Source organism: Cyprinus carpio, chromosome B18, assembly GCF_018340385.1.
Source record: "Cyprinus carpio isolate SPL01 chromosome B18, ASM1834038v1, whole genome shotgun sequence".
NCBI lineage: Eukaryota > Metazoa > Chordata > Actinopteri > Cypriniformes > Cyprinidae > Cyprinus > Cyprinus carpio.
In genome coordinates this window covers 23,473,739-23,487,085 of record NC_056614.1, presented here as the reverse complement: position 1 = coordinate 23,487,085, position 13,347 = coordinate 23,473,739, and the positions used below count along the sequence as shown (strand labels likewise).

General features: G+C 37.1%; 1 protein-coding gene across 18 annotated transcripts in view; it reads left to right on the top strand.

The window, feature by feature from the left end:
* The first annotated feature begins 695 nt into the window (after window positions 1-695).
* Window positions 696-13,347, top strand: part of c2cd5 (C2 calcium dependent domain containing 5) — a 29,580-nt gene continuing 16,928 nt past the window's right edge. For 6 of the 18 annotated variants that reach the window (XM_042744469.1, XM_042744466.1, XM_042744467.1 and 3 more), the window contains exons 1-12: window positions 698-953; window positions 1,841-1,937; window positions 2,066-2,152; window positions 2,235-2,406; window positions 2,487-2,582; window positions 2,748-2,903; window positions 3,399-3,603; window positions 5,008-5,181; window positions 5,862-6,016; window positions 7,455-7,655; window positions 9,183-9,271; window positions 11,805-11,913. In XM_042744469.1, the coding sequence (XP_042600403.1) occupies window positions 1,848-1,937; window positions 2,066-2,152; window positions 2,235-2,406; window positions 2,487-2,582; window positions 2,748-2,903; window positions 3,399-3,603; window positions 5,008-5,181; window positions 5,862-6,016; window positions 7,455-7,655; window positions 9,183-9,271; window positions 11,805-11,913 (1,534 nt within the window). In that variant the 5' untranslated portion in view covers window positions 698-953; window positions 1,841-1,847. Of the gene's footprint in view, window positions 954-1,840; window positions 1,938-2,065; window positions 2,153-2,234; window positions 2,407-2,486; window positions 2,583-2,747; window positions 2,904-3,398; window positions 3,604-5,007; window positions 5,182-5,861; window positions 6,017-7,454; window positions 7,656-9,182; window positions 9,272-11,804; window positions 11,914-13,347 lie in introns of all 18 variants that reach the window. The other 12 variants (XM_042744480.1, XM_042744477.1, XM_042744475.1 and 9 more) reach the window with 6 other exon arrangements.

Sequence of the window (13,347 nt, the reverse complement as noted above, 5' to 3'; positions counted from 1 at the left end):
ATTTAGATTCTTATATTTTATATTATATATGTGAAACATAGCCAACTAATGTGTGTGTATTTATATACATAAAAACACAGTATTGGCAGATTAATTAAATCTGATGTGATTAATCGTGATTAATATGACAGCCCTATATATATATATATATATATATATATATATATATATATATATATATATATATGCATACATACATACACACACACACACATATATATACTTTTTAATTTTTTTTTAAAGTACTGTTTAATACTTTTTCCAAAAAATCACAACATAATATGTAAATGAGCTACTGTACACATATTTGAATGACCCACTTATTAATAATTGCAAGTATGCTTAAGTGCTTATGCTTTACAAAAGTATGTGTTTACACATGCTACAGAGGATAGCAGTGGATCACCCAGTGGGGTAGCAGTGTGTAATAACAGAAGACTAATAACAGGCCTGGCTGCACCATCCACTGGTTTATTTGGCTCTGAATGCAATGGGATTAGTCTTTAAGACTCTGACTTTTAATCCTCGACACCTGGGAAAAGTTCAGTGCTGATTTAAGCAGTTATTTTATTAAGATTTAAGATGGATATTATATAATGGCCAAAACTGGATGAAAGTGAAAAATATTATATAAAAAAAATAAGCACGCATCTAGCCCAAAACACACGTGTGATTGATGTCCGTGACCCGGATGTGCTCTGATGTTCCCGCCCCTCCCACCTGCGCGAGCAATGCGCCTGATCCTGCGCGAGTCGTTTCGTCTGACGGGCGAATTTAGTTTTAAAATTAACCGCATAAACATCAAAATGTTGATATGATTGCGATCAATATGTCTCACAGAATCGACGATGCGCCTTCCTGAGATCTTATTATGACAGAAGAAGAGTTTTAATCGGCGCGAGGATCGATGGAGAGACTTTAATGTCAGATTGAACAGCAAAGGTGAAACTCTGGTGAGCTGACAGGATCAAAAACACTTAAATAATCTAATTTATCTGAACAGTTAATAACCAAATCATTCAACGAATAAGCCTTTGTGTCTAATATAATACTGCTGTGATGTATAAACAATGTGAATACAGCTTAACGTTACTCCCTGATCCATACACAGATATGCATGCAAATGCAAGATATAATAATTATTATCGAATTACTTCTTTGATGAATGGTTTTGGTGTTCTAGTGTAATATAACACTTCGGTGATTTTATATATATATATAAAAAAAAAAAAAAAAACCGAGTGTTATCAATCTGCTAACCACAAGGTGAACCCAGAGGTATTGTACATAACGTTAATTAAATTACGTTTAACGTTATATTAATTATCGTATCGACATTGTTGATCATCATGTTTTCATATCTTATAGTGCTGTGGTTTTAAGTGAACAAGATGATTGCGATAATAGAGATATATGCATTCATTACGTGTAATTGAATTGATTATTTTGGCGAATCTCTGGGAAATGAATCAAAAAATGTTTTTTTTTTTTTTTTTTGACTAATCTTGTTATGTTACGTTACCTGTATTTTATGATTAGAAAGGTTTGATTAAATATTTTAAAATCTAATCTAAAAATGTAAATGCTATTGATATTTATTTCTATTGAACATATTATGTTAATATGCACTAATTATATAGAGCTAATTATTTATTTGAGTGTGTGTTTGTTTTATATGAGGCTTTATGTCTACATCTGTAGTCTCTGGCCCTTCTGTCCACCCTCCAAATCTGTCAAAGGCACCTGTTGTGATCATCTGTTTCAAACATTGCTATCAGTGTATGGATATGGGTCAGGCTGCTTAGTGTCTGTTTGTTTGTGTTCATGTATGTTTGAATAGATGAATAATGCCTGGGAAGTTAAAGGCGAAGATTGTTGCCGGGCGGCACCTGCCCGTCATGGACCGTGCCAGCGATCTCACAGACGCCTTTGTGGAGGTAAGTCAAGCATCAGTCTGTTAATAAGGTCACTTGCCTATGCCAATTAGATTAAAATAGTGCCTAAAATGCAGTTGGATGTGGCTTGTTTTATCATAGTGCTGCTCTTATGACGTTTCGTTCCACAGGTAAAGTTTGGAAACACAACGTTTAAAACAGATGTGTACCCCAAATCCCTGAATCCTCAGTGGAATTCAGAATGGTTCAAATTCGAGGTAAGGTCTTTCTAATTGTCCTGCTTTAGGTTGGATTTTTGTAGAGTCTATTTCCTATGTTTATCTTTCCTTTACCCCTCAGGTGGATGATGAGGATTTGCAGGATGAGCCGTTGCAGATAACCGTTCTTGACCATGATACATACAGCGCTAATGATGCCATAGGAAAGGTGTACATCGACATTGATCCGCTGCTCTGCAGTGAAGCTGCTACTGTCATCTCTGGCTGGCTCCCCATCTATGACACTATACACGGTGGGTATCCACAAGCATATTTAGCCCATAATATTAAAGAGTTCTGACCTGTTTTGTTCTGATGACATGCTTGTGTTCAGGTATAAGAGGGGAAATCAATGTGCTGGTGAAGGTGGATCTCTTCAACGACCTGAACCGCTTTAGACAGTCTTCATGTGGGGTTAAATTCTTCTGTAGTAAGTATCTAGATCATCTACTTCCATTTCTTCCTATACTATTTTTCTTTATCCCCTGACGGTTTGTTTCCTCCACTTTCTGCCCTGCTCTGTCCTCTCTCTTGTCTTTATTTTGTCATTCTCAGTGAATTTTCACTCACATTCTGGTTCTCTCTTTTTCTTCAGCAACCTCCATTCCCCGATGTTACCGGGCCGTTATGGTACATGGCTTTGTGGAAGAGCTTGTGGTGAATGAGGATCCAGAGTACCAGTGGATCGACCGAATCAGAACCCCTCGAGCTTCAAATGAGGCCAGACAGAGACTCATCTTTCTCATGTCAGGTACTTATACACAAGCAGTGTGAATGAACGACTGGAAGTCTGTGTAGAAGATATGTGTATTTTCAAATGTTTGGATATGTTGCTAGAGGTGCTAGTGTTTTTTTATGGGATTGATCACATGATAACTGGAGGGCTGCTAGTTCAGTGGTTGGTTACCGATTTATACTGACTATTTGGCATATATAAATAATACTTTTAATCAGCAAGGATGCATTAAATTGAACAGAAGTGAAAGTAAAGACTTCCACAGTGTTAAAAAAATCTATTTCAAAATAAATGCTGGACTTTTGGATAGCACAGTATAGGCATATTGATCTACTCTGACTAAGTGTGCTTTAAGTTGCTTTGGATAAGATCATCTGCTAACAGATGACTTACTAGAAGACTGCTTTCTTTGTCTCTGGAGACATATGCATGTGCAATCTGAGACGCTCCTGTCAATATTCTCTTGGCTCATGTGGTGTTTGTCTAAATGCATTTGTGTTTCTGTGGTAGGTGAATTGCAGAGAAAGATTGGTCTGAAGGTGCTGGAGATGGGAGGGAATGCAGTGGTGGGGTACCTACAGTGTTTTGATCTGGAAGGAGAATCAGGCCTTGTGGTTCGTGCCATCGGGACAGCCTGCACACTTGAGAAAATCAGCACATTCCCTGCCACAGCCACACACCCCAACAACTCCTCTCCTTCAAAAGACATGAAAGAGTGAGTGTCACCTACACACACACACAAAGTGCCTGTCCAAGGATAAAATGTCAGTGTGCGTGTATGTGCATGTCAGCATCATTTTTAAAGAGTTTTGGAAATAATATCTTTTTTCTATAACTGCTTTAGCTATCCTAGTTCATCTGCAGTACATTAGATTCAATTTTTTTTAAACTGAAAAGTGTGTGCTATATGATGATATATGGGTTAATATTATAGAAATCACAATGATTCGATTGAATTTTTAATAAAAAAGGAAAAATAGAGGGTCTTAGTTTAGAATTTTCAGTCACTACTCAAAAATTTTGGGTCTGTAACTTTTTTGTAGAAGTCTCTTATGCTTATCAAGGCTGCATTTATTTAATCAAAAATACAGTAAAAATAGTAATATTGTGAAATATTATTACAATTTAAAGTAACTATTTTTATTTGAATATATTTTTACATTTAATTTATTCCTGTAATGCTGATTTGGTGTTCAAAAACATTTAATTATTATCCGTGTTGAAAACCAGTTGAAAAACTGCCTAATATATATATTTTTTAAAATAGGAGGTTGAAAAGAACAGAATTGTAATGTTAGAAAGGTCTTTACGGTCATGTTTACTGATTCCAAACTTTTGAATGATAGTGTATCATGTTTTAGATTTTCATCTATTTTTAGCAGACATTTTTATTCAAGACAATTTGTTATTATTTAAATTATTTCTTAAAATGATCTAACATTCCTTTGGTTTTATTAAACAGGTGTTAATGCAACCTGAAAAAGAAGAAAATCCTGTACAATTACTCTGTTTTCTGTTTATATTCGTAAATGAGTATAAGGGTGTGTGCGTGTATTTGTTTTATGAGTTGCTGTTTTATAAGTTCTACAGAAATGCATTCTCAACACACAAACATACCACACCTCAATCTTGTTTTCCCCTGCATGTCCTTTATGTCCCTCCTGCTCTTACTGTTTTTTTCTTTGGCTTTCCTGTATGCTGCATCTCTCCTGCACCAGCATGTGTTTGCATTAGATGGCTTAAAGTTTAAATGCTGTTCAGTTGAGCATTTCCAGACTAGGCGTTTTTGCATCTGGACTGCTGCCTTGAGTCTGTTGTGATTTGTCTTTGTGCTGTCTCGTCCTGTGCCCTCTTTGGAGCTATGAATGTTTGAACGGCTGTGACCTGCCTAACTAGATAGCGTTTTTGGTGCTGTCTAGGTAGTCAGCTCACTAGGTTGTGAGATACAGCCAAAAAGGAGGTTTCCTGGCATCGGATCTCTATGCCGTCTGCCTTGGGTGTGTGTGCGTGCATGTTTCTGTATGTCATTGTTATATGTGTGTTTGTGTTCTCTGTGAATGTTCATTAAACTGTGTGTGTTGTGTTTAAATGTATGAAATATGCGTGAATGTGTGTGTAGCTCTCCGCAGGCTGCTCCTTCCACTCTTGGATGTCGTTCCACACACAGCAGTCCAGTTCACAGTGCGAGCAGTCGTCTTTCTCAGGGCTTCTCCGTTTCCGTGCCAACACTGCTGTTCGCCGGTATGAAGCCCAGACACAGGAGCTCAGAAGTCCCCAGAGCCAGGCAGTGTAGGCAGGTACCCCACAACCCCCATGACCTCGTCACGACTCTGCCACGGACCTGTCACCCCGTTCTTCATTGGCAGACAGCTATGACATCACCAGCCCCCCTCCCCTTCAGCTGCCAAAGCAACCTCGTTTACAGCTTAAAAATGCCTCTGACCAATCAGTAAGCTGCATTCAGCTGTCACTCACAGAGTATATCCAATCAGAGGTGTCGGTTTGCTTCTGTGTTTTTAAGTTGTGCACGTTTGTACCTTTAGATTTTTTTTTTTTGGCAGGGTTGTTGAATTTTACATTTTGGCCTTGTGAAGGCATTAGTCGACCCTTGTTATTAAAGCGCTGTGCTTTGGTTGGCTGAAACACGCTTCTTGTTCATCTCATTTGCGTCCTGCCTCTTTTTTTTTTGGGTTTCACAGTGTTTTTTTTTTCTCAATTTTTTTTTATTTTTTTTATACCTGCCCGCTACCATAAAGCGCTTTCCTGTCTCTTCTTGACATCCTCACAAGCTCTATCCTTTCAGCAGCAAGCAGTCAGCACTCTTTCTTTTTTCTTTCTTACTCACAAACTCTTCCTCCACGTCATACACACAAACATTTACACACTCAAACACACACACATGGGCACAGTCCTCATGCATGATCCTGTGAGTCCATGTGTGTTGATGGAGTGTGTTCCTCCTTGCTCCGACAGGCCAGGGTTTGGGGAGGAGGCCCCAGGCGTCCCGTTATCCTCAGGACCCCCCACCCCTCTGAGAGCACAAACCTTCTCCTCCTTCTCCCCCTCCAAGTCCTACAGTCGCCAGTCCTCCTCCTCTGACACCGAGCTCAGCCTAACCCCCAAAACCGGTAAGATACCTGACCCCACCTGACCTCATGGCACTCTACCAGGCTCTCTCTCTCTATGGGCATTGATTTTAATCAATATCAGCACACTGACCCCAGCGTCAAGGCTGAGAGACAGAGGGTCTAGGGCACAGTGTCTTTGTTTATTTTGGTCTAGTTTTGTGTTTAATTCATTTATGTTTGTTGTGTTGTCCTTCCATTATTACTTTATTTGTGTGTGTGAGATGTTTATTTTTATTTGACTCAAGGCTGTGATCTTGTATTTTGTGCATTTGGAATCTGTGAAGAAAATTAACTCCACCATGCCTTCCATATGTGAATCAGTCCCTTCTAAAGGACATACGTTATTTAGAAGGGGCTGATTCTAAAGAACTTTAGTTCTGTTTTTTTCATTTATTCCATGCACTTTTGCCTCTTATTTTTCATTATCTTTCCAGGGATGCAAACTCTTAGTTTTATTCGAAATCCAAAAGTGTTTTATAAAATAGATCACTTATTCTGTTACATCCTGAACCATGGAGCTTTTTTCACTGCAAGGTTGAATTATTAAAGGGATAGTTCACCCAAAAATGGAAATTCTGTCATTATTTACCGTTTTTCATGTTGTTTTAATCTTACATGACTTTATTTTTCTTCTATGGAACATAAAAAAAAGATGTTTTGAGAACTGTCTGAGTGTTTTTGTCCATACAATAGAAGTGGATTTGGTTCAGTGTTGTTTAGCTCCCAATGTCCTTCCAAATATCTTCTCAGTATTCTTCAGAATAATCCACAGTAGAAATAAAGTCATAGGGGTTGGGGTTGACATGAGGGTGAGTAAATGATGGCAGAATTTTAATTTTCTCTGAAGATTATTAGTAGTATTCTTCATATATTTTACACCCCCCAAAATTTTATTTTACCTCATTTTAATTGATGAAATGTTACTATCTTAGTTCAGCTTATATTTGTTTTCATGTGTAAAAAAGCAGTAAACCCTATTTTACCCCATTTACCCTATATTTTAGGTATAATCCACCAAAAAATGAAAATGCTGTCAATTTTTTTTTTTTTTTCCATACAGCAATATGTTCATAGTGACATGTCTGTCAAGCTCTAAAAGAAAAAAAATCACCGTAAAGCACAATTTTTGTAGTCCATATGACTTGTGGCCAATATTCTGAAGTCATAAGGTTTTTTATCAGGAGCAGTTAATTGAGAATTAACCTCTGAAATGGATTAAGGAAGTAATTCTGACAGAAATTTCAGTTTTGGAAAAACTACAAGTTATTCCTTCAAAACCAACCTGCTGGAAATAAAACCCTTTGAAAACCATTTTATTTACCTCCCATCAGTTTGCATCCCTGTCTGTTGTGTAGTTCAGTCACCCCTTATTTTTTTTCTCATATGATTTCTTCATACCTGTCCTCCCCAAACTTCTCTCTCATTCTTTCTCTGTCAGTGGGGATATTTCTGTGTCCCAGTACTCCCGCCCTTGAATCTGAATCATCTCCCCTCCCCTCTGCCCATCTGCCCTGTCACTTACGGCCAGGGATGGCCTCCAGGAGTACAACTCCTCCCCCACTCCATATCAGCCAATCAGACACAGCCATGCTGAGAAAGAGCGTGTCTTTCAGTGAGGAACTGCTGCTGGCGGTCTCTGGTAGGATACACCCACTGCTGTTCCCATGACCTTTGACCCTTGGTGCAGTGACTGCATCCAGTGTCACCACACCAACCCCTGTGCTGCCCCCTGGCAGAATATCATGCCCGTGACTGAAAAAATCGTACTAACAAATGGATTTTTTTTTTTCTCATTTGCCCACACACATCTTTTGGCAAATGCACTCCGAGTGCATGTTATGATAGAGCGGTGTGGTTAAACGTCTTCTAAGCTCTCTGATTTAACAAAACCCCACTTGCATGCATTTTTTTTTCAGCCTAATTGCAGGTTAGATTTCTCTGCTAGTGGAAGAAGAAACTAGAAAAAATAAACCAGCCACCCTCTGTCGTCTCTTATTGGCTGCTTCCAAAAATCTCATTTCCTAGTGCCTGGGCTCTGAGCTTATGTGTCTGAAACTGTATATGAATTGTCTTTTAACCTGTCAAAAAGTGAAAACTTGATGAAGTTGTCCAGTTAGTGAATGAGTAGAGCACATTTTTCCCTCGATAAATGTTATTTCTTAAAAGTCTCTGAAATGTTTTCATACATGGATTACTTTAATGGTTTATCCAACTAATGCCATTATTACATTTTTTAAATGGATTTGAACATATCCAGTTCAAGTTCAGATATGTATTACGATTACACTATCTTTATATAAGACTGCTGATCTACCTAATAAAGTGTAGAAAGTCACTACCAAATGTCCACCAAATGAATTACACTATTGCTCAATAGTTTCAGGTCAGTAAGATAACACTAAAGTCATTTATAAAGTTACAGAAGGTTTACATTTCAAATGCTGATAATGAATGTTTCTTGAGCATCAAATCAGCATATTATATATTATGATTTCTGAAGAATCATGTGACACTGAAGACTACACTAATGGTTGCTAAAATTGTAATCATATTTCACAGTATAACTTTAAAGTAAATGCAGCCTTGATGAGCATAAGAGATTTCTTTAAAAAAATCTTACTGACCTTTTGAACAATAGTGTATATTAACCATTTTTACATGCACATATTTTCCCTATTAAGGTATTCTTGAAGCTTTTATTTCCAAAAGAGGTCATATATGCTCCATAGGTACTGGAATATTCCTGTATGCATGTTATTTTCCTACTTTTGACAACAGCACACAAGAGCACAATAAATAACTAAATGTAGCCTTGAGGCTTTTCTCTATCAATTTCCTTTTCACTCCAAAAAAATTCACTGAAAAAGTGTGTACTTATGCAGATATAAATTAGTGATTTGCTTACTTGTCAATAAATTAATATTAATGTTCAAGTAGCCAAAATATTAATAAAGGCTTTACATAGACTTAATCGGGTAAATGCGTAGTTTTAATTAATAGTTTTGATTATTCTTGTGCATGGAAATGCGGCCATGGGCACTTAAAAGAGGTGAATGTATTTGATTGCATGGGCTATTGTAACATTGTGCACTGGGTTGTTTAGAAGTGATGTGTTGTTTACAGTCTTTCATTTCCCTCGAATTTCTCTCTTCTCCATCATGAACAGGAATGGGAAGTGGCGGCAGTGCAGGGAAGGAGGCGGGGCCTCTTAAAGCTCTTCTGAGGCAGCAGACCCAATCAGCACTGGAGCAGAGAGTAAGAAAAAGACACATTCACATGCATTTATATATTCACAATCAAGTTTATGCACAAAAGTGGAACTGGTGATTATGAGAATGATGTTTCTCCACTCTGTAATTCTCTCACTGGATTTCAGGGGGTTTCATCATCCTCTGAAGCATTTGTTAGAACAGGGGTATGTCTGGAGAGGGCATGCCGAATGTTTTCTGATCGTAGAATCTTTCATGTTTCCCAAACTCCTCCCTGTTTGAGAACTTTGAACTGGAAGACCCGCATCTCTTCTACTGTCCTAATGACAGTCCTTCATTATCAAACCAATGACACATCAGTATTGTGTCTATTGGTTTGGGGGCCATGTGGTTATGCACCCATTTCCTGAATATTCTAGAACCTTTGACAGGTGCTAGGAAGCTTTCATGTCTACCTGTACGTCACAGTTTTGCTGTGAACTTGGTCCAGGGTTAAAATGTCTTGTACATAAATAAAGAAATTAATGCAAATGAAGAGCCAGAGATCTTGAAGTCTGTGTCTTCATACTTATATGTTTGAGAGGAAAAAAACATGTACTGGTAACAATTTTGTTGAGGCTTTTAATCAGGAATTCATGCATATTTATTATGTATTTGCATTAGGGCTGCCCCCTAATAGTCGATTAACCATTAGTCGACCAAAAGAGGCTTGGAAAAATTTTATTAGTTGCTTAGTTGCAGAAAAACAAATCCACAGGCGAAGTCAACGCAGTCTGTGATGGACTGATCGTTAATGGCGCATCGGGCAGGACATCCAAATGCTCGCCTATTGTTCATCGACCTCAAATATGGCTTATCACCTGAAATGTGTAAGTATTAGCAACTTTACACTGCTGCTCAATCTAATGTTAAACTAGAAAAATGTGCGCTGTATCTGTGCGCAGAGTGGAAGCTGAACAGTAGTGCGCTCACTGCATGACAGATGGAGGCACCAGTGTGGTCATTTGCTCCGTCACTTTTGGTCATACAGATAAGAATAATGACGAGCTCACACTGCATGATTTTCAAAATCATCAGATCATAATTTTTTTCACACTATATGGGGTAGCATTCAGTTGCTGCTGTGTTCACATTGCACAATAGATCGGCGACAGGAGGTTAAACACTGCATGACTTTACAATAGGAAAATTCGCAGACAACTATGTCTGGTCTGCAAACTACGTTTCATAACCAAATGCATGTGAGAAGTGGTAAGGAAGTTATGCAAGGTCATGCTGATATTGTGGACTAAAATAAGTCCTCCCCGAACAAACAATAACAATGACTTCGTAACATAGCCTACTTCTGCTGGGAAAATTTTATATACACAAATCTGAGTACTTGAAAGTGAATCCAACGTTTTTGTGCATTTTATAATGAGCTTGTCTGCAAAAGCCTTCAAAGTGATATTTAGCATGCCAAATATTTCATGGGCGTCGGCAACGCATCTGCAATTCTCTCAGATCGCATCTTTGATAATTCACACTCATGTGAACAAGCACCGATTTGCCTCCGATTTTGGGCATTTGTCAGCAATTTCCTGTCGCCGAGTGAAAATCAGGGCTAAAATCGTGCAGTGTGAACTCTGCATAATGCATCTTTCAAATTTGTAAAGACTATTTTTGTAAAATAATGAAAACAAACAGGATGTGCGTTCCTTCTGCCGTCTCAGTCATGTGAACTTGAGCGCGGAACTCCAAAACTACGTGTATACATGCCTTACAGATATGAAAAATATTATCTAAAGAGAGTGAAATGTCTACTCTCAAATGAACCAATTCAAATTTCCACTACTGCGAAAATGATGAGTCCGTGTCGCCGACTTCATCTCTTAAGCCGAAAACAAAGAAAGCACGTAGTTTAGCCTATCAAATTATTAAAATGTTAATGCAGCCTCCTTACTGTTTTTCCCTGACACATTCATAATTATTTCTTCTGCTGGTGTGCTGGGGCAGGCTTTATATGTGTGCTTGAGCGCTTATTAGGCTATAGGCAATTAAAGGCACATTATAATGATTTCATATGGTTTGTTAATAATTATGCGATAAGTCGACTAATGCTTCAAATGAACGACTACTAGTCGACCAGAAAAATCCTTAGTCGAGGGCAGCCCTAATTTGCATGCAGTATATCAGAATGGTAAGTTATAAGTAAAAGAGCCTCTATTTGCTTTTATGTGCATCTTATTACCACTTGTTAATGTTAAGCCACTTACATCAACTGGTAAGTCCTGATGTATTGCACTTAACTTGAAATAAACTTGAATTGAACTTAACAGATTTGTTACCCAGTAAAAGAGCCTGTCTCCTACAGTGTCTGAGTCTCTGTATTTATTGTTTGGTGTTGTGTTGCTGAGATCATTGAGTTACAATGTAATGGCATGACCCACAGGTTTCAATTTCTGTGCTGTAAAAACTTTAGTTCTGTCTGAAGATTTCGGTACAGAAGTTCACCTGTCTTCATGGCATTTGCTAGAATGCCAGGGGGTCACCTGTGTCATTTCTGTATGATCCCTCCATCACCGTTCTGTGTGTTTCAGGAATACCCTTTCTTCACGCTGACCGCCTTCCCCCCTGGATTTCTCCTTCATGTGGGAGGCGTAGTCAGTGCGCGCTCAGTAAAGCTTCTGGATCGAATCCACAACCCAGGTAAGACAGTTCATATTACGCAAACACAAACTAATGCACCAAATATATGATACATGAACACAATTTAAACAACATGAAACATTACTTCACTGTAGCAAGAACTTAAAACAATCAGCAGGTGCATTTATGAGGTAGTTTGGCAGTGTGCATGTTGTGGGTAAGGCTTTTGTTGTATTTTCAATTGAAGTTCTTTGTACAGTGTATGTTCTGCATCACATGCACCATTTCTTGGCTTTAATGTTTTGTCCTCTCCAGCTTAGGATGCTTTATTACTCTTATTTGCTTATAGAAGATTTTGAGACATCCATCTCCCCTGATCATCATTTTTGAACTATTAGCACATGCACAAAAATACTTTTTGTAAACCTACATGTACCCTTTCTAGTCTGTGCTAACAGTGCATTATGGGGATGTAAATATTGGTATTAATGCAATTTAATACAACGTTTAAAATATTCGGTAACACTTTATTTTAAGGTGACCTTGTTACTCGTTACATGTATTTACTATTATTCAAGAATCGGCTATAAACATCTCTTCCATCTTTATTTGACCCTCTAACTCTAGCACTCTCTATTCTAATTTTATTCTTAAAAAAAGAGACTTTAAGCCCCTTTTAGACTTGCACTCTATTCATTTACAAACTGCTAGCTAACTAACACTAGCTTCTCTAATCTTTTTGTATTCTATCTGTTTTATTTTTATTTATTATACTATTAACAGAAGCAAAAAAGGCCTTTAACACTAGCTTGCTCTTCTTTTTCTATTCTTTTTTCTTTTTATTTATTATATAATTAAAAAAACTTGTGCTACATGTGCTACATTAGGCTAACTGAGACTTGTCATAGCACTTGCATATCATTGCTCTTTTGTTGATTTTGATTGCTTCCATTGTCCTCACTTGACAGTTGCTTTGGATAAAAACTTCTGCTAAATTACTAAATGTAAATGTATTATAATAACAATAAATTATGCATAATTACTTGCAAGTAACCCTAAGCCAAACCCTAACCCTAACCCTAACCATATATTAAATACATGTGGTTAATTAATATTATTATGTAATATAACAAGGACACCTTAAAATAAAGTGTAACCAAATATTCTATTGTATAATAGTTTAATATACATTTTTAACTGAAAAGTGGCAGGTTTTGGCAAGCTTTTAATGCACAGCTTGGAAATGCAAATGCTTTGTGAATTTAAGACAATATATAACTATATATATTATAAAATTTAAGTAATAATTATTTGATTTTCAACTTATTATAATTAATGAAATTATCATTTTTTTATTAAAATATTAATTGTAAAAAAACTGTAATATTATGAAAAATAATTACAATTTAAAATAACTTACTTATATTTTAATATATTTTTAATGTTATTCATACCTGTGATGGAAAAAATAATTAGATGAGTTTTATTTTTAGA